Source organism: Schistocerca serialis, chromosome 8 (assembly GCF_023864345.2).
Source record: "Schistocerca serialis cubense isolate TAMUIC-IGC-003099 chromosome 8, iqSchSeri2.2, whole genome shotgun sequence".
Lineage (NCBI taxonomy): Eukaryota > Metazoa > Arthropoda > Insecta > Orthoptera > Acrididae > Schistocerca > Schistocerca serialis.
This window is the reverse complement of record NC_064645.1, coordinates 206508117-206527947: the sequence shown is the minus strand read 5'-3', so window position 1 is coordinate 206527947 and position 19831 is coordinate 206508117. Positions and strand designations below refer to the sequence as shown.

Below are 19831 nucleotides of genomic sequence, written 5' to 3'. Positions count from 1 at the left end.
ATCACAGTCTAACATAACAGTCGCGACACTCACTGCTGTAAAAGTTGTTGCCGTTTGACAGATGGAGCGACACTAGCGCTCCAAGCGGCAGGTAAGGTGAACGTCAGACGCGTTGTAAGCATAATGTTTGTCTACATCCATTTCCTACGTAAGTTCCGAATTATTCGAGTTATTTTCTTGCCTCCAAGAGTTTGTTTAGTATCGGAAGGAATATATGTTTCTATTAATGATTCTAAAATAAGCGCAAGTATGGACAAAAACCATGAATAGAGTGGCAAGCTACAACACATTCGTGAAGAAACACTTGTGACATTGGACAGAATTGCAGCTTATCACGTTGATATCAAAAGAATATAAACACACAGATTCACATGTAAGAAGCACAGACATGTAGCTCTACATTCAAAAGCGATCTACAGCTCGTTTATCGTTCTGTAGGCCTACTGTGTGTGTCACTTGTGCCTGTTGCCACAAGTACGACCTTAGTCTTTATATTATTCAAAGTGGGTAAAGCAACTGCCAAATAGTGACAGAAATTTGCTGAAAACATTATAATGAGCTGATTACATTACATTTCACGAAAAACCAAATATTTGAATAATTTTCAAACAATCTGACTGTTGGCACTTTCCTTGTCCCGCAATAGTTTCGCTCGATCTGCACATTCTGACACTTCGCACGCTTTTGTAAGACATGAACAGCTGCACTTAATCTAACCACTTTATCGTCAAAGCATGTCTGTGGTGACGATTCGCACGAATCTGGCACTGAGACATGGAGAGCTGAGCTGGCTGCTTCTGTGTCATCCGACTGTTTTACAGCTTTAGATTGACTGTCGAATCTTTGTGGCAGTTTCCTCTTCATTGTCAGTTGAGGGGGTTTATTTGGAATGTCAAACAGTGTGGGTACTGCATTCCACACGAGTTTGCTATTGTCTGCGTTCATGAACTGGTTTTCTTTGAAATGTAGCGGACAAAACCTAATATTATTATGCGGGTAAACTGGGTCTTTCTTCATAAGGTCTTCTCGTCTGCTATTAACAAGCCATTTTCTGCTCCTAAAACGATACAATCATCATTTATACACATATAGTTTGCAAGTGAATCCTGACGATACAGTTTAGTAACATGATGGTATACACCTCTCAGGGTCCTTAGGAAACCTAAAAAGAGACAGCTGTGGTGTCTTCTTCTTGTTGTTGCTGCAATTTATTGCGCTACAAACGCTCCCGATGGTATAAACCATTGTATAAATCAAAATAATCAATCACTATTCGCTTTCACGATCACGCCGAACTCACAGTTCAACCTACCAGCCGCTTGGGGCGCTGCTGGCGCTGTAGGCAACAAAATCGAGGCGAAGTGTCGCGACTGTTATGTTAGACTGTGGTACAATATTGTTATTGAGACCACTTTCATTGGCACATCCACCAGCAGACAGGTATGGCCTGGCTTATTGTTGTCAGCTTTCCTGACGAATATTCTGCCTTTGTTCGAAACGTGAATTCGAACATTCCATATGGCGAAAATTTGATGTTTCTATTCTTCCAGCTCTAACATTCAAATAACAGTTACAATACGCGGCAGAAAAGCGCCTGCGAATCAACAGTTAATACTGCAATCATAATTAGTGGAATCTGACAAATTCCATCTGTCATCTGATAATTGTGAAAAACTACTTTTTTCATCTTCACAGCACCACAGTATGAACTGAAGGGTTTCATAGGATACCTATACTTAATTTCGTTGTGATCGTTTTCAGTGACAGTACGGGAGGAGCAAAACCATCTGACTTGAAACATACTTTTCCAGCGGGATTTGAATCTTTGGCTACAGCTGCAGTAGCACGTTCAGTGAGGTATCAAGAATGTGAGCACTCACTCATTGCTATAGTATAGGCTAGGGCAGAGAGCTGCAGGTTTCCGACAAAAAAACGATGTGAGACACTGCCGCTGCCACAGCGGACATTTCCGAAAGAACAGACACTACGAATCGAAATAGACAGCCTTGTTAATTAATTAAAGATTGAAGGACAGATGTCCAGGCTGTCATGCGCATTAATATAGAACAACGGCGTCAGATGAAAATTTGTGCCTGACCAGGTTCGAACCCGGATTCGTAGTGTCTTTCCTTTCGGACATTCCCGAAAAAACCGCGCATGTGGTATGCGGCAAAGATGGGAATTCGCGTCTGACGAGGAGCGTATGTAGATAGGTGCTGAAAAGAGGTTGGCTGCTGCTGCGTTCGAGTCCTCCCTCCGGCATGGGTGTGTGTGTTGTCCATAGCGTAAGTTAGTTTAAGTTAGATTAAGTATTGTGTAAGCTTAGTGACCGATGACCTAAGCAGATTGGTCTCATAAGTTCTGACAACGAATTTACAAAATTTTACATCCAAAATACTGCATCTCGGTTCTTACAGTAGTGCAATAGGTGCGCACTGGTTAGCTGTAACTGAAGAGAGACTCCAACTCGGATTGTGGTTAAGAGCATGATAACTTAAATTGTGAATATATTTCTGAATGAATGTTTGTTATGTATTTTTCCGTCACCCTTTTCACTGTTATAAGTTATGTTCTACAAGGAACGCACGCAATCTGTAATTTATTTTCACTTAATTACTACTTCAATTTTTTTTCCACAATTTAAAGGTATATATGGGTGCAAACATGGAATACATGGGAATAATGCAGCTGCTCAGTGACAGGTATGGGGGAGGCATTGAGGCCAGGCCTCGGATCTTCGACCCCTTCCCTCTTTGCCTCCGCCTACCTGGTGCTGAAAGTCTTCTCAAACTTAAAAAAAAAAAAAAAAAAAAAAAAGTGCAGTGATCAGCATGTCTGTCTAGTAACCAGGAGGTCCAGGTTCGAAGCCCAGTCGGTCACAAATATTCATCTGCCGTCTTAGCTGTATTTCAACGCGCTGTGACAGTGTGGACGTCGGTCCTTCGATATTTAAGATGCAATTGGTTCGCGAGGCAATAGAGGTGATTTGCGAACATTTGTCTTGCCATCAGTGTAACGGGGCTTCAACGCCATCCAACCCTTAGTCATTGCTTTATGCCGGCGCTAATCCATGGCATATATATGCGAATCAGACTGTAGTTCATATTTAGTCAAATAACGAATGGTCAGTATACAAGTATACCGGCCGGGGTGGCCGAGCGGTTCTAGGCGCTACAGTCTAGAACCGCGCGACCACTACGGACGCAGGTTCGAATCCTGTCTAGGGCATGGATGTGTCTGATGTCATTAGGTTAGTTAGGTTTAAGTAGTTCTAAGTTCTAGTGGACTGATGACCTCAGAAGTTAAGTCCCATAGTGCTCAGAGCCACTTGAACCTTTTATGAAGTATACAAGTATTTACGAACAGTGGAAACAGGATTGCAGCGAACTGATCCCTTAACCAAGTGCAACACAGAGTACCTGTGTTATGAGTCATTCCAGCTGCATAGCTGAGGGTAATATTTGTTAAGCAATTCATTGCAGAATTAATGTAATAACTGCACGATGATCTCTGTTGTCATACTGTGTCATTAGCTGCCCGTGAATGGAGTACCATGTTCGTTAAATCGGATTACTCAAGCTGAGGCCAAATAAAGAGAAGCGACGACGCCACACTATCTTTACTTAAGTAGATAGTCAGCGCTAAATTATGTGTGCCACCATTGTTACTGTAAGCAGTTTGACAGCATAACACCACCACAACTACTGACAACCTGAGCCATATCATCACGCAGTTGTAACTCGCAGTGATTACAAGTTGCTGACGTTTGTCAAGAATAGCGGAAAGCGCCTCTGAAGTTCCATTTGCATTACGCCTAGGACGGAGAGAATCCTAAATAACAGTAATAGGTCACCCAGCGAAGAGAATAGTCCACGTATTGTCTCAAGTTCTTGCAATTTGATGTGAATGCAGTTCCCGATCGTTTCTCGCTAACAGGTTCTTTTGGCTGTCGGAATACTCATATGGGAATTACAAAAGTGTAATTGCTAGAACGCTCAACTACCTTAATAACACCTCATTCTGGATTGAATACGACTTGGAAAGCGACGTTGATTTGACGTTTCCATCCATCTCCCTGACGTCTTACTGTCATAATCCATGTCTTATATATGCGAATCAGATTGTAGTTCACATTTAGTCAAATAATGAATGGTCAGTATACAAGTATGCCGGCCGGGGTGGCCGAGCTCTTCTAGTCTGAAGTGCACGCACAGTTGTGTTGCCTGCCGCATGGATTCTGTGAAGTGTTGTGGCAGCTGGCAGTCATTGCTGAATACAGACATTTGCAAATATCCCCACTGCTTTAGGGGAAATCGTCTTTGTTGCATTTTTTCCATGCCGTAATTAGCACAATAACATAAGGCTTGTTCTGCTGAAGAACTTGATGCCCACAAGTCCTTAAATAAGAATATCCTAGCGCGAGTAATGCATGAACGGAGACAGACTATTGGGCAAAAGAATGGACAGCTCCCTGCTTTTTACGTTTCCGATAGCGCCTACGATAAGAATCTGGTGTCATATTATGCTTCACAACCTTAAACTGTTTGTTTTTTTTACTTCATACTACAATAAAAATTATGATATGAGAAGAGGAAATGACTGATATGCTTCACAGGAACTTTAGTTTTTCGTGTTTTTTTCTCACTTCATACTAAAACAAGGGCGTTAATATGAGAAGAGGAAATGAAATATACGCTTCCAAGGCATAATATTTCCTTGTGTGCTACTACTGCATACATGAAAGCCCTGCAGTTAATTTTTGTATGTTGGATAAATTTAGATATCACCTCACATTCCTTTGTGAGAAGGTTCCTATTTTCTTGGGATTCAAATAGAGCGGACATTTCATCACTGGTTAATGTTCTGATGACTAATGACATGATACCCGCTGCAATTGCTCCATGGCACCTGTGAGTAGAGTCTCACGTTGGTTACTATAAGAACACGCAGGCAGTGATATCCGCTCACTGCAGTCAGAGCCAAGGTGATTTCTTTCTGTTTATGGCGAAACGTCTGCTGCAGTGCAGTGTCCACGCTCAACCAACATAAACAAATCGCGGCGGCATGGGGCACTGCTAATCGCTGCACTTGTTGCGAGCCTCGACAACAAGAACGCACTGTCTCTGCTAACGATACTATGGAGTTAATACATCTTACTTAACGTAACGTAATATGCAGGTCGTGGGTTGGGTAAAAAGTCAGTTTCTAACTTCCCATCGCATTAAAATACTTTACAGTCACATTTCATGCAATATTTATTGTTGCTTGTCTCTCTAATGTTAATAGTATTGATTCAGATTGTGCGTGAACACGAAACACACACACACACACACACACACACACACACACACACACACACAACAGTCATTGATTCCAGTGAGGGTGACAACTACTGTGTGTTGAACAACACATGCACCAGTCAATTCCTCAGTTGGCGTCGAGTGGATGAGATTTTTCAATTACCTTGCATTGCAAGAATTGTAAGGAGGAGACTGAAAGTAAATGGACTTGTATCTAAACAGATGCGACAAAGCAAAGCTTGACCGACTATCAGATAATTGTCCACATGGGTTTTGTGGACGATTATACTTTTTGTAACCAACCCACCCACCATCATTACGTAAGATTTCTCTAAGGCGTAGGGGCATTGACTTCATTAAGTCGTCGACAGTGTAGCGTGATGGTTTACTTCCCACCATACGTTTTCTATATTCGTCCAAAGGTCGCTTGCATTTGTAGGTCCACATGGCAATGACCTTGTTACCTCTGCCCACGTATTCTCTATCTGGTTGATGTACGGTGATCGTGGAACAAACGGCAACAGCTTTATCCTCTCTTGGCCCTGAAACCAATCTCGCACTGCTCTGCTATGATGGATGGGGCTCTGCTCCTGTAAATAAACTTATCTCGTTCATTCATGTATTTATATTTAAATAACATTTTAATAATAAGCACATTGTATTATTATTTTCCACAGTGTTTAAGAATTCAGGCCCTGTCATAAACAAGTGATCTAGATTTAACCGTCCGATTAAGAATGTGGTTTACCCAGTCTATCAAACGATGAGAGTCGTATTCGGATATCCACAATAAGCCTGACTGGCTTAATCCGATTAGAACGATCTGGTATCGAAATGAAATTACAGAAATCGGATAATTTGAACGTCTGTATTGCAACAATGCTGCGCACATAAATTCATATGATGGAGTAACAGGTAGCAACTGCCTAAGAAAAACTGAGAAATATTTCTACTAGCAGCAATGTAACGTAATTATAACCCATATTTATGTGATGGAAATACTGAATCTAACAATGCACATCTATTTCAGTGGTGGGAAGATGCACCCTATCGGATTTGCTGATGACATAATGACAATAATAATAATAAAAATCCCGTGGGGCCGATAGGGGAAACCCTCCGCCATACGGGTGGTACCGATGAAATCAAATACTTGGGGTGAACCAAACACTTAACACAATCCTTAACGGCTACTCAATCCGTTGAACCCAAAATCCACGCACGTCTGAGTGAAAATCACCGCTACTCTGGTCACCGTTTGTTAGCTCAATGAGCTAGGCTGAAAATATTTGCTTCAAAAGGCTTCAACACCCTCTGGTCCTGTCCGGTCCTCGTATCACCCAAGCCAAACGAACGAAACACAAGCAAACATGAACTGTGCAAGCAAAGTCAACTTTACCCCAGGTGGTACACAACCCGGCTGTCGACAGGCGGCAGTTGGATTTTCGGATTCTGGGGAGTCCAGGTTAGCACGGCAGAGAATATCAAAGATCTCTGGTAAATTTCCATACAAGCAAAAAACATGAATTTGAAAACCAAACCTCGGTACATTGATCCAAGCACGAAAACTAAATAATCTCACAAAAGAAATCGACCAACAAAAAATTCTCATCCTTGCTCTTCACGAACAACGACTGACAGTGAAACCTTGCATTACGGAAACCATTGCATCTTCAAGAGCAAAATACAACTAAAGGTAGCGAAAGGCGTACCAAACTTCGGCATTGCTTTTCTCGAACACAGATCTATCATCAACTCTGTCAAAGAAATCACACCCGTCAACAATCGACTTATGACTATGCTCATTCAGAGCCCCAGTAAAAAATAAACACTCATCAATGACATGGCGCCACCAACATCGAAGATAAGAAACACCAAAAATGTCGGAAAATTCTGGAACACACTCGAAAATACTATGAGCAAAATTCACCAAGATGACGCGAAAATACTAATGGGAGACTTCAACTCTCTATTTGGAACAGAAAAAAACTGTAGAAAAATCATTGATACAAATTCAACATACCGAAACGCTTAGACCAACGGCACACGTTTGACTGACATTTGCCAACAATTCAACTACAAAAGGATGTCTTTCCACTTTAGAAAAAAACAGTTCCCAGGTAACATGCTTGGCTACCAGGTGCAAGCTGCTTTCGTTCGCCTTTCGAGACTCACTGAAAGCCAGATTTTTAATTCTTTTGTAGCTGAGCTACAAGCAGGCAGATACAAACTCAGTAACGGAATCGTAAAAGATAACGCTCGAGCAAAATTCGGCTTGCTACTTACCGTAACCCTTAGTGTCAGAGCGGAAAACTTATGGTAGTACCAATTTCATTATGCCACTTTTGTTTTCTGCCGACATATTTTTTGTTGTTGTGAATACATAATTTTATTTATGAAATGCCACATTTTTATAATACTTGCGAATGATACAGGAAATGAAGTAAATACAGATCTTTTCGAAGTCAAAAGTCGTGTTAAAATAGGCTCAATCGTCTTACAGACACATAATACTTTATTAAGATAGATTGCCGTCGTGATGTTTCTGTAGTAAGCTGAATTTAATTTGTATTGGCACAGTGAATATTTTAATTGCATTTTCCATTAGTTTTCTAATCGTAATATTAATCATCAAAGAAAAATTAATCAGCAGCTGAATTTTCTTTCACGATGTCTACAACAATCTGACTATGCTAAAGTTGTTTGCAAATTCTACGCCCGTAGAAACCTACTAGTTTTAACGATGTCATTAAACCATAGTAGTTTTAAGAGTATTTTCGTCTAGGTATGAATTGCCTTGACGGTTGATCGATCAAGAGCGGGAAAGGTAATATTTTACGAATATATGACGAGAGGGATAAGTGCTTGAGAGAGGACTTCCCTATCAATACAAGTGTCCGAGAGACGACTTTCCTATCAATATCCTGGATAGTTTTGTTTCTCAAATCAAAAGTGAGTTATCATGCAGTAGCACAGGTGATAAAGTTTTGTTGCTCGACTTTCTTACACTGCGACCGAAAGGTGTCTCAGTTATTAACAAATTCCAGCTGTTTTGCACACACACCCCTTGGGGCAGAATTCGTAGTCCAAAACACACTTATGGAGCTATCAAACGTAAAATATTATATTCACACTACTCTTTGCTCCAGTCTACGTCTTTTGGTGGGGCTCAGCCTTTCATTTCTTCTTAGGAAGTTAACGATAAAGGCATCATAACACGTCACCAGTAACAGTACTGCAGAGGAATGCTCAATGAACGACCTGATGACGTTCAATAATAGTCACTCCGTTGATTTTTGTTGTTTCGAATTAGAGCGTGCAGTACTCCTACACCAGACTTCTGAACTTTGCCTGTTGAATGCAAATGTCGCATGATGGTAAAATGGTAAAATGTCACATATATCAGTAGTCGAGACTTCCTTAATGTGGAAAATCATTCATGCCAGAACGATCTTTGTTGAAACAAGAATATCTCTTTCTGGCGTATTTTTCCCAAAAGCACTCGCTCCACGCACAGTTCAAATCTTTCTAGCTGCCTCCTCTACATTCTCCCCTCTGTTATACCAAAAGTAAACATGGTGTTGCAGATGTTACACCTTTTTCCACTTGCGACTCAATTTTACAATGCTTAACTGTAGTTCATGATTTTCAAGTATGCAAAATCCAATGCTTAACTGCAAGATGATAACTAGAACTTCAAATTCGAAAATGGCATTGATACATACACTGACAGCGTGGCGCCGCCTTCACATGGGCGGCGCCGGATTTCAGGTGGCGGGTGGCGTCTGGCCGGTGGCCGGTAGCCGCTGCAGCGCGAGGAATCGCTCGAGCGTAAGCTATTATGATCGCGACGCAGCCACGAGCTGTCCTGTGGAATTGTTTCTGTAATACTTGTTATTGAGGGTGGGTAGAATGTTAAGCGAATTGTCTTCGATGTTCAATCAGACTCATAACTTTAGACCGAAATGTGTTTAAAAAAAATCAGTGGGACGCGAACATGCGACTCTAAGTTTAGAATGCATGACGATTACCGCAAGACCACGGGCTCACTCCATCCATCTGAACTAGGAAGTAGACAACACTTCCTCCTAACACTTCCGCATCTTACAGTGTTGCCAGATTGTGCAGATGGCCGGACTTAAAGAGTTGTCAGGGGCGGTCAGTTTTATTGGCCACCTTAAGTGAACGATTCAGATTTAGTCTCTGTGCCGGCCGGCCGGCGGTCAGTTTTTATGTCTAAGACTGTACATAATCTCAAACAATTTTCTCATTGTTGCACTATATATATTGAACATAATACGGCCACTGCTTTTTCTCCATAGGTCGAACGAGAATGGCGCAGAAAGGAATTAGAAGCAGCTCGTAGGAAAGCTAAAGAGGAGGATGATCTGAAGAAAGCACGGGCAGAACAAATGCTTGACAGGAGGAGAACTATAGCACTTGAAATAGCCAGAGAGAAGAGAGAGTTTGAACGCATTGTAAAAGCACAGAGAGAATGGCAAGAAGAAGATGAAAGACAGGACAGAATGAAAAAGGAAGTGAGTGTAATTTTGATAATTATTATCATTAGAGAGCTTAGGTATTTGACAGTGTGATTGTTAGTACCTCAAATGATTCCCTAATCTCTTCCACCAACAAGGGAACAAAGTAAAATCTTGTAGCCAACAATTTAGGCAGGTCAGATAACACAGAGCCTCTGACAAGATATTACATTCACATCACTGAAAACAAGAGGGCCGATCCAGTGGTATACCTGGTGCAGCCATAAACTTGAATAACACACTTAAAATGAAACATAACATGCTGCAATATGTACGTCATAAGCTCCACACACAACATATCATTAAATAATGTATCCCTGAAGCAAACGCCAAAGGTAAATCCAGAAGCAAGTAGGATGACTTCATTGTGCCTTTACAACATGAAGAACAGCAATGACAGCACCTTATTATCCCTTTCTCTAACTAATCTTTGACCCCTTATCTCAGCAGTGAGGCTGTCACTGCACTTACAGGGACTTTATGCCATACCACTGTAGGCAGCACACTGATCATCTCATCTGCTGTAGCCACCTGTTTGTTCTCCTGAATTCCTTTACCATCTGATTTACAGCACAATATATACTCCAAGAAAAGAAGAATAGGGGGGGGGGGGGGGGGCAACCGCATATGACACACCGCACAGGAATTATCTGTATGGGGTGGAAATCAGGAGTCAGCAGATGTGATTTACTTGCACAGGCAAACAAATCATTAAAACTTCAGAAAAATTGGATGCTTTATTCAAGAGAAAGAGTTTCACAAATTGAGCAAGTCAATAATATGTTGGTCCTCCTCTGCCCCTTAAGCAAGCAGTAATTCAGTTTGGCACTGTCTAATAAGAGTTGTTGTGTGTCCTCCAGAGGGATATTGTTACAAATTCTGTTCAATTAGTGCGTTAGATTGTCCAAATCCCAAGGTGGTTGAGCCCCCGCTCATAATGCCCCACACATTCTCAACTGGGGAGAGATACAGTGACCTTGTTGGACAACATAGGGTTTGACAGGTACAAAGACAAGCACCATAAACTCTTGCCATGTGTTGGCGGGAATTATCTTACTGAAATGTAAGTCCAGGATGGTTCACCATGAAGGACTACAAATTGGTCCATAGAATATCACCGATGTACCACTGCACTGTTAAAGGTGCCGTGGATAACAACCAAAGACATGGCAACCCAGCCTTCAGTTCTGGTTATCAGGCCATGAGGTGCGCGACAGTCAGGTTGGTATCGAACCACTGTCTGGAGTGTCTCCAGACACTAGTGATCGAGGCTCAGCTCGAAGTGGGACTTATCACTGAAGATAATTCTACTCCAGTCAATGAGATTCCAGGCTGTAGACGTGTCTGGGGATGCTCCAGAGAGTGGTGGGATACCACCCTGACTGTTGCCCGCCGTACAGCCTAACATCCAGGAGTGATAGTCTGAGGTGGCATTTCTTTTCATAGCAGGACTCGATTGGTAGGTATGTTGGTTGGTTGGTTGGTTGGTTGGTTGGCTGGTTTGGAGTGAAAGGGACTAAATTGCAAGATCATCAATCCCTTCATCTGTTACGTGGCAAACTAGGAGTGGTCACCAAAGGAAGGAAGGAAGGAAAGGCAAATCTTGGAAAGCCAAGTGTAACTAACACAATAAAAAGAAACAGAATAAAAGCCAGAAAAAAGACAACACAGACAAGTCATCAAAAGATCAGTCAAGACAGAGCATTAAAAATCAAGATATGAAAATAAAGAGAATAAAAAGGTGGAAAGGATAAAAGCCAGGCTTGGACACCAAGCAGTCTGACAAGGGGCCTCTGGGGCCGAAAGGTGCTCCACCAACCCCCAACCCCTCAGGCGATAAGACCAAAAAGCCGTACCTTACAAGGGTGAATACAATCCACCTTTGCAGGCAAAAACTTAGCACCAGATCAGCTGCTTTGGCTAGCACCAGAGGGAACATGTCAGGAAGATTTAGATGCCACCTCGAAGCAGCCAAATTAGGGCAGTGAGGGGGATCCTCACGTTGGAAAATGGGGCCATGCATCAGCCAATGTTGAGTCAACAGCGGATGGAGGATTCCCTGTGAGAAGCACGCAGGGAGGACTGTCACATGGTCATGGTCTCCTTCATTGTTCTCAATTTGTTTGGGGAGATCAGGACAGACCATTCTGATTTCCAGACTTCATGCTATCTGTGGCATAAAAATGACCAAAGGTCTGGTACCGAGAGCCCCATTTCCAGAATCAGTGACCAGCTTGGCCAACTGGTCAGCTCATTCATTTCCTGAAATCCCAGCATTACCAGGGGTCCAGATGAAAATAACTGGCCATCAGCTTGATGGAGATCAGAGAGAAGATCCTGGATAGCCGCAACCAGTGGGTGAGTCGCCTAGCACTGTTCTATAGCCTGGAGGCTGCTCAGGCGATTGCTACAGATTAGGATACTCTTGCCAGTGCAAGAACAAACATGGTAAAGTGTTAGTTTACTGGCCATCAATTCAGCAGTGAATACACTCTCTGGGAGAGTGGAGTTCACTGCACCATGCATGTGTGCGTCCATTGACTGTTGAGCCACTGGTGAATACTATTTTCAAAACTGGATACATCTCGAGGGCAGCCAAGAACAGGTGGCAGAACTTGTGGGGTCAGTGGAATCTTTTGGACCAAAGGAGACTTCTGAGACAAATCCGAGGTTGGGGCACAAGTCATGGGGGCAGACTTGATGTCTCGCCCACCAGAGGCGACAGTGGAGGAAGTTGCAGCTCCAAACAGAGACCATGCAGGTGTGCAGCAATTGTAAACCTAGTTCTGTGTCGCTGTTGTGGAGGTGGAGCTCCCTTCCAGGGAAAAGGACACAGTAGTTGGGATGTTCAGGAAAGCTACGAATGCATACAGTGTAGTTCAGCAGGTGTTGTTCGTGCCTGATAGGCAATGGAGGTCGCCAGCCTCGACTAGTAGGCTGTTTACAAGGCTAGTTCAGAAGGCTGGATCCCCATAATGATGAAGGGGGTCCAGTATATGCAATGCTGAGGGCGATGGTGAACTATACGCAAGACTCCTATAATCAGGATGGGACAAAATCACGGCTTTGTAGAGCTACAAAAGTGTAGAGGGGATATGTACTCCAGCTAGTGTTGTTACCGAGGCAGCGAAGTGTATTGAGGTGTTGCCAGCACTTTCGCTTAAGTTGGCGGAGGTGGAAAAGCCATGTCAGCCAGGAATTGAAGACCAGTCCCAAAAGGTGGTGCATCTCAACTTCAAGAAGTAACTGATCATCTAGGTAAAACTCTGGGTGTGGGTGGGCAGTATGATGGTACAGAAATGCATAATACGAGTCTTGGCAGTTGAAAACTGAAAGCCATGAGTGAGAGCCCCTGACTGCTTGTATGAGGACCTGTAGACGATGCTCAGCAACACCTAAACTAGAGTAGCAATAGTACAAGCAAAAGTAGTCAGCATGTAAGAAGGCCGATACCAAAGATCCCACAGCTGCCACTAGACCATTGATGGCCCCCAGAAACAGAAGGATTGCTCAGTACAGAACCCCGCGTACCCCATTTTCTTGAATATTGAGTGAAGCAACCACTTGAACAGGGAACTGGAGCAGATGAGAATGTGTGTAACTAGAACTTTTTTCGTTTGTACCAATGCCCATCACATTTCATGTACTTCATCTCATAGACAGTAAACTAATTTAGTAATCATATCTCAACTACACCTACAGACATACTCTACAAGCCACCACATGGTAAATGGCAGAGGGTATATGGTACCACTACTAGTGATTCCTTTTCTGGTTCCACTTGCAAATGAAGTGGAGGAAAAATTACTGTCCCTCTGCCTCCGTATGAGTTAACAAAGCATCCTTATAATATATTTGTGTTAATTGAACTTATCAGAAACAAATCCAGAAGCATACCTCTCAACTGTTTTGATGTCTTCCCTTAATCCAAACTGGTGTGGATACAAACACTTGCGCAGTACTCAACAATGGGTTGTGCTAGTGTTCTGTGAATAGACTCCTTACAGATGAGGTAGTACTCTTCCCTAAAATTTCCCCAATAAAGCAAGGCCGATCATTCATCTTTCCTACTACTGATGTTACCCCCTCGTTCAATTTCCAATTGCGTTGTAATCTTAAGCTTAGATATGTTTTTCCTACTCATTTGTATTAACTAACAAATCTTGTACAATTAGAGCAAGGTGCTACTCAGCACACCAAGTAGAAATTCTTTCACTCAATGACAACACTTTCTCATACACTACTCCACCATCAGCAAACAGCTGCAGATTGCTGCTCACTGTATCAATCAGATCACTGATGTATATAGAGCACAATAGTGGTCCTATCACACTTCCCTCAAGCACTCCTGGCGATATCCCTGTTTTAACGAACACTCGCCATCCAGGACAATGTACTCTGTTCTGTTACTTAAGAAGTCTTCAAGTCATTCACATATCTGGATACATATTCTATATGCTCAGACCTTTATTAACAGTCTGCAGTGGGACACTGTGTCAAATGCTTTCTGGACATATGGGAATATGGAATCTAGGGGCAGCCACTGCCCATGATTCACAGGAAATTGTGTGAGAAAAGGGCAAGCTGAGTTTTGCCTGAGTGATGCTTTCTTAATCCATGCTGATTTATGGACAGCAGCTTTTCTGCTAAGGAAAATTATTATATTCAAACTCACAGTATGCTCAAGAATTTTGCAGAAAACCAATGTTAATCCACATCTACATCACATTCTGCAAGCTACCTAATGATATGTGGCAGAGGGTACTTCTTGTACCACTAGTAGATTCCCCCCCTTCCTTGTTTCACTCGCGAATAGAGCGTGAGAAGAATGATTGTCAGTAAGACTAAGCAACAGCTCAAATTTCTCGAATTTTCTCACTGTGGTCATTTTGTGAGATGTATGTGAGAGGAATAAATTGTTGTCTGACTCTCCCGGAAAGTGCTCTCCCAAAACTTCAATATTAAACCTCTCCATGCTGCACAACTTCTCTCTCATAGTTTGTTAAGCATCTCCGTAACACTCTTGTGTTGACTAAATGACCCCAGATGAAACATGATGCCCTTCATTGTATCTTCTCTCTTTCTCTCTCTTTTATCAGCCCTATCTGATAAGGAACCCCTACTGATGAACAATACTCAAGAATTAGTCGAACAAGAGCGCTGTAAGCCACTTGAGTTACATTTACTTAAGATTCTTCCTATGACTCTCAGCCTGGCATCTGCTTTACCTGCTACTTGTTTGATGTGATCTTTACACTTGAGGTCACTCTGGATAGTTACTCCTAGATATTATATGGTATGTACTGTTTCCAGCAGTCAGTCATCAATAGTGTAGCTGTACAGTAGTGCATTTCTTTTCCTCGGCATGCACAATATATTGCATTTATTTACATTCAGGGTCAACTGCCAGAGCCTGCACCAATCATCAATCATCTGCAAGTTGTTCTGTAAATTGATACGGTCTTCTGACATTGCAACTTTTTCTTACAGACAGCCACATTACCTGTGAACAAACTGGAGGAGCTTCCAACACTTTCTGCTAGATCATTTATGTACATTGTAAAGAGTAATGGCCCTATTACACTTCCTGGGGGTACTCTGCAAATTATCTTTTCATCAGTCAATTTTGTTCTGTTAACATTGAATTGTTGAGTTCTATGTATACGTCAGTCTTGAATCCAGTCGCAAATCTGGTTCAATACTCAGTAAGCCCTTTTTTTCACTAAATGGCAGAGCAAGACAGCAGAAAATGCCTTCCTGAAGTCAGGAAACATGGTATCAGCCTGAGTGCCCTTGGCTACAGCACTGTGGATCTCATGGAGGAACAGTGAGCTGAGTTTCACAAGATCTCTGTTTGCAGAACCCATGTTGATTTTTATAGAGGAGAGTTTTGTCCTCCATAATTCTCGAATATAAACATATTCCATAATTTTACAACAGATCAAGATCAACGATATTGGCTTATAATTAAGTGCATCTCTCCTTCAACCCTTCTTGAAAATGGGAATGACCTATGCTTCCCCCCCCCCCCCCCCCCCCCCCCGCAAGTTGCTAGGTACCCTTCACTGTTCCAGTGACTCATGATAAACTGCTGATACAAAGACAGCAAGTTCTTCAGTGTAATCTTAGTGGGATCTTATAGGTATCTCCTGATGTGTTCCTACAATTAAGCAATTGTAGTTGCTTTTCTGTTCCATTATCAGTTATCTCAAAATCTTATACTTCGACATTTCATGATGACTGAAAAGAGGGACCAGGTTATTGTTATGATCTTCCATGGTGAAACAATCTCAGAAGACTAAATTCAAGATTTTGGAGTTCTCTATGTTATGTTCCACTTTGGAGCCAGTAAGGTCACTGAATGAATAGAATCGCTTACTGATTTTATGTAAGATGAAAATCTCTTACAGTTTTACTCAGATTGGTTAGCAAAATTTTACTTTCGAAATAACTGAATGCTTCTCTCATTGCTCCCCTTGTGTTAACTTTTCCATCATTCAGCTTTTGTTTGCCACCTAGGTTTTGACTTATCTTGAATCTGTGATGAAGTTCTCTTTGTTTACGTAGCAGTTTTCTAACACTGCTATCAAACCATGGTGGATTTTTCCCACCCTGTCAAATCTTGCTGGGAACATACTTGTCTACAGCATATTGCACAGTGCTTTTGAGTTTTTCTCATTTGCATTCCACATCGTGGCCCTCAGCACTGAATATTTGATGCTGACTACTCAGTTACTCTGCATATTGTATCTTGTCGCTCTTGCTAAGCAAAAATATTCTCCTACTTTTCTTAACATTTCTTTCTGTTTGTTGCAAAGAGGTCTAAGACGTTATGTTCACAAGTTGGTTCTTTCATTATGGTCTTGAAGAAATTATCAGACAAGGCATCTACAATAATGTCACATGAATCCCTGTCTCTGGCACCAGTTCTGATAGCATGACTGTCCCAAGCTATAAATGGCAAGTTGATGTAGCCCCCTATTAGAATGGCAGGATCCAGAAAATTACTAATAATATTCTGCAAATTCTCTCTGAAGACCTCTACTACTACAGCTCCTAATCTAAGAGATCTATAAAAGCATCCAAATACCATTTTGACCGACCTTTGATGTTTATTTTCACCCAGATTAATTCACAGTTAGAATCTGTGATAACCTTGCTAGATATTATCAAATTATTTGCTGCAATAAATACGCCATGATCAATGGTGACTAAAATATCCTTACAATAAATATTCCAATCTGAAAATAGGATTTCATTGCTGTTCTTTTCTGGTTTTCAACCAAATTTCTGTTCTTAATATTATCTGAGCATTTGTTGTTGTTGTGGTCTTCAGTCCTGAGACTGGTTTGATGCAGCTCTCCATGCTACTCTATCCTCTGCAAGCTTCATCTCCCAGCACCTACTGCAACCTACATCCTTCTGAATCTGCTTAATGTATTCATGTATTGGTCTCCCTCTACGATTTGTACCCTCCACGCTGCCCTCCAATACTAAATTCGTGATCCCTTGATGCCTCGAACATGTTCTACCAACTGATCCCTTCTTCTAGTCAAGTTGTGCCACAAACTCCTCTTCTCCCCAATACTATTCAATACCTTATGTGATCTACCCATCTAATCTTCAGCATTCTTCTGTAGCACCACATTTCGAAACCTTCTATTCTCTTCTTGTCCAAACTATTTATCATCCATGCTTCACTTCCATACATGGCTACACTCCATACAAATACTTTCAGAAACGACTTCCTGACATTTAAATCAATACTCGATGTTAACAAATTTCTCTTTTTCAGAAACGCTTTCCTTGGCATTGTCAGTCTACATTTTATATCCTCTCTACTTTGACCATCACCAGTCATTTTGGTCCCCAAATAGTAAAACTCCTTTACTACTTTAAGTGTCTCATTTTCTAATCTAATTCCCTCAGCATCACCCGACTTAATTTGACTACATTCCATTATCCTCTTTTTGCTTTTGTTGATGTTCATCTTATATTCTCCTTTCAAGACACTGTCCATTCCGCGCAACTGCTCTTCCAAGTCCTTTACTGCCTCTGACAGAATTACAATGTCATCGGTGAACCTCAAGGTTTTTATTTCTTCTCCATGGATTTTAATACCTACTCTGAATTTTTCTTTTGTTTCCTTTACTGCTTGCTCAATATACAGATTGAATTACATTGGGGAGAGGCTACAACCCTACCTCAGTCCCTTCCCAACCACTGTTTCCCTTTCATGTCCCTCGACTCTTATAACTGCCATCTATTTTCTGTACAAATTGTAAATAGCCTCTCGCTCCCTGTATTTTACCCCTGCCACCTTTAGAATTTGAAAGAGAGTATTCCAGTCAACATTGTCAAAAGCTTTCTCTAAGTCTACAAATGCTAGAAACGTAGGTTTGCCTTTCCTTAATCTTTCTTCTAAGATAAGTCGTAGGGTCAGTATTGCCTTACGTGTTCCAGTATTTCTACATAATCCAAACTGATCTTCCCTGAGGTCGGCTTCTACAATTTTTTCCATTCGTGTTAGTATTTTGCAGCTGTGACTTATTAAACTGATAGTTCAGTAATTTTCACATCTGTCAACACCTGCTTTATTTGGGATTGGAATTATTATATTCTTCTTGAAGTCTGAGGGTATTTCGCCTGTCTCATATATCTTGCTCACCAGATGGTAGAGTTTTGTCAGGACTGGCTCTCCCAAGGCTGTCAGTAGTTCTAATGGAATGTTGTCTACTCCCGGGGCCTTGTTTCGACTCAGGTCTTTCAGTGCTCTGTCAAACTCTTCACGCAGTATCATGTCTCCCATTTCATCTTCATCTACATCCTCTTCGATTTCCATAATATAGTCATCAAGTACATCGCCCTAGTATAGACCCTCTATATACTCCTTCCACCTTTCTGCTTTCCCTTCCTTGCTTAGAACTGCGTTTCCATCTGAGCTCTTGATATTCATACAAGTGGTTCTCTTTTCTCCAAAGGTCTCTCTAATTTTCCTGTAGGTAGTATCTATCTTACCCCCTAGTGATATATGCCTCTACATCCTTACACTTGACCTCTAGCCATCCCTGCTTAGCTGTTTTGCACTTCCTGTCGGTCTCATTTTTGAGACATTTGTATTCCTTTTTGCCTGCTTCATTTACTGCATTTTTATATTTTCTCCTTTCATCAATTAAATTCAATATTTCTTCTATTAACCAAGAATTTCTACTAGCCCTTGTCTTTTTACCTACTTGATCCTCTGCTGCCTTCACTACTTCATCCCTCAAAGCTACCCATTCTTCTTCTACTGCATTTCTTTTCCCCATTCCTGTCAATTGTTTCCTTATGCTCTCCCTGAAGCTCTGTACAGCCTCTGATTTAGTCAGTTTATCCAGGTCCCATCTGCTTAAATTCCCAGCTTTTTGTAATTTCTTCAGTTTTAATCTACAGTTCATAACCAATAGATTGTGGCCAGAGTCCACATCTGCCCCTGGAAATGTCTTACAATTTAAAACCTGGTTCCTAAATCTCTGTCTTACCACTATATAATCTTCAATTAGTGATATTAGTAGGTTGATGCCCAAGTTTGTAGCATTTTTGCTTTGCATCTTGGGATTTCTGTTGCTATCGATTTATTTATTGATTGTCATTTTTATTTGTTGTTCACTGTTGCTATCTGAGGTCACATATTTTCATCTTGTCACTTGGAGAAAGTGAGTGGAGCCGCGGACGCTAAAAAATGGAGTGCCCAGTAGAGAAATCTGATCATTTCTGACATACTCTTGCATTAGAGTTCAATGGAGGGGTGACAGTGGCAGAAGCAGCCAGAAACATTTGCACCATGTATGGGGATAGTGTCATTGGATAGAACTTGACAATAAAACGGTTTTCTCATTTTAAGGAGGATCATTTTGACATTGGTGACTCTCTACACACACGAAGACTTTTTAAGTCTGATGAAGATCATTTAAACACAGTAATCCACAATGATACACAAAAATCAGCAGG

General features: G+C 41.5%; 2 protein-coding genes across 2 annotated transcripts in view; one reads left to right on the top strand and one right to left on the bottom strand.

The window, feature by feature from the left end:
- LOC126416499 (cyclin-H) overlaps positions 1–19831 on the bottom strand; it is a 79866-nt gene that overhangs the window by 42397 nt on the left and 17638 nt on the right. The window lies entirely within an intron of this gene.
- LOC126416920 (cilia- and flagella-associated protein 45-like) overlaps positions 1–19831 on the top strand; it is a 155313-nt gene that overhangs the window by 119398 nt on the left and 16084 nt on the right. The window contains exon 7 of the mRNA XM_050084802.1: positions 9623–9838. Within this exon, the coding sequence (XP_049940759.1) occupies positions 9623–9838 (216 nt within the window). The remainder of the gene's footprint in view (positions 1–9622; positions 9839–19831) is intronic.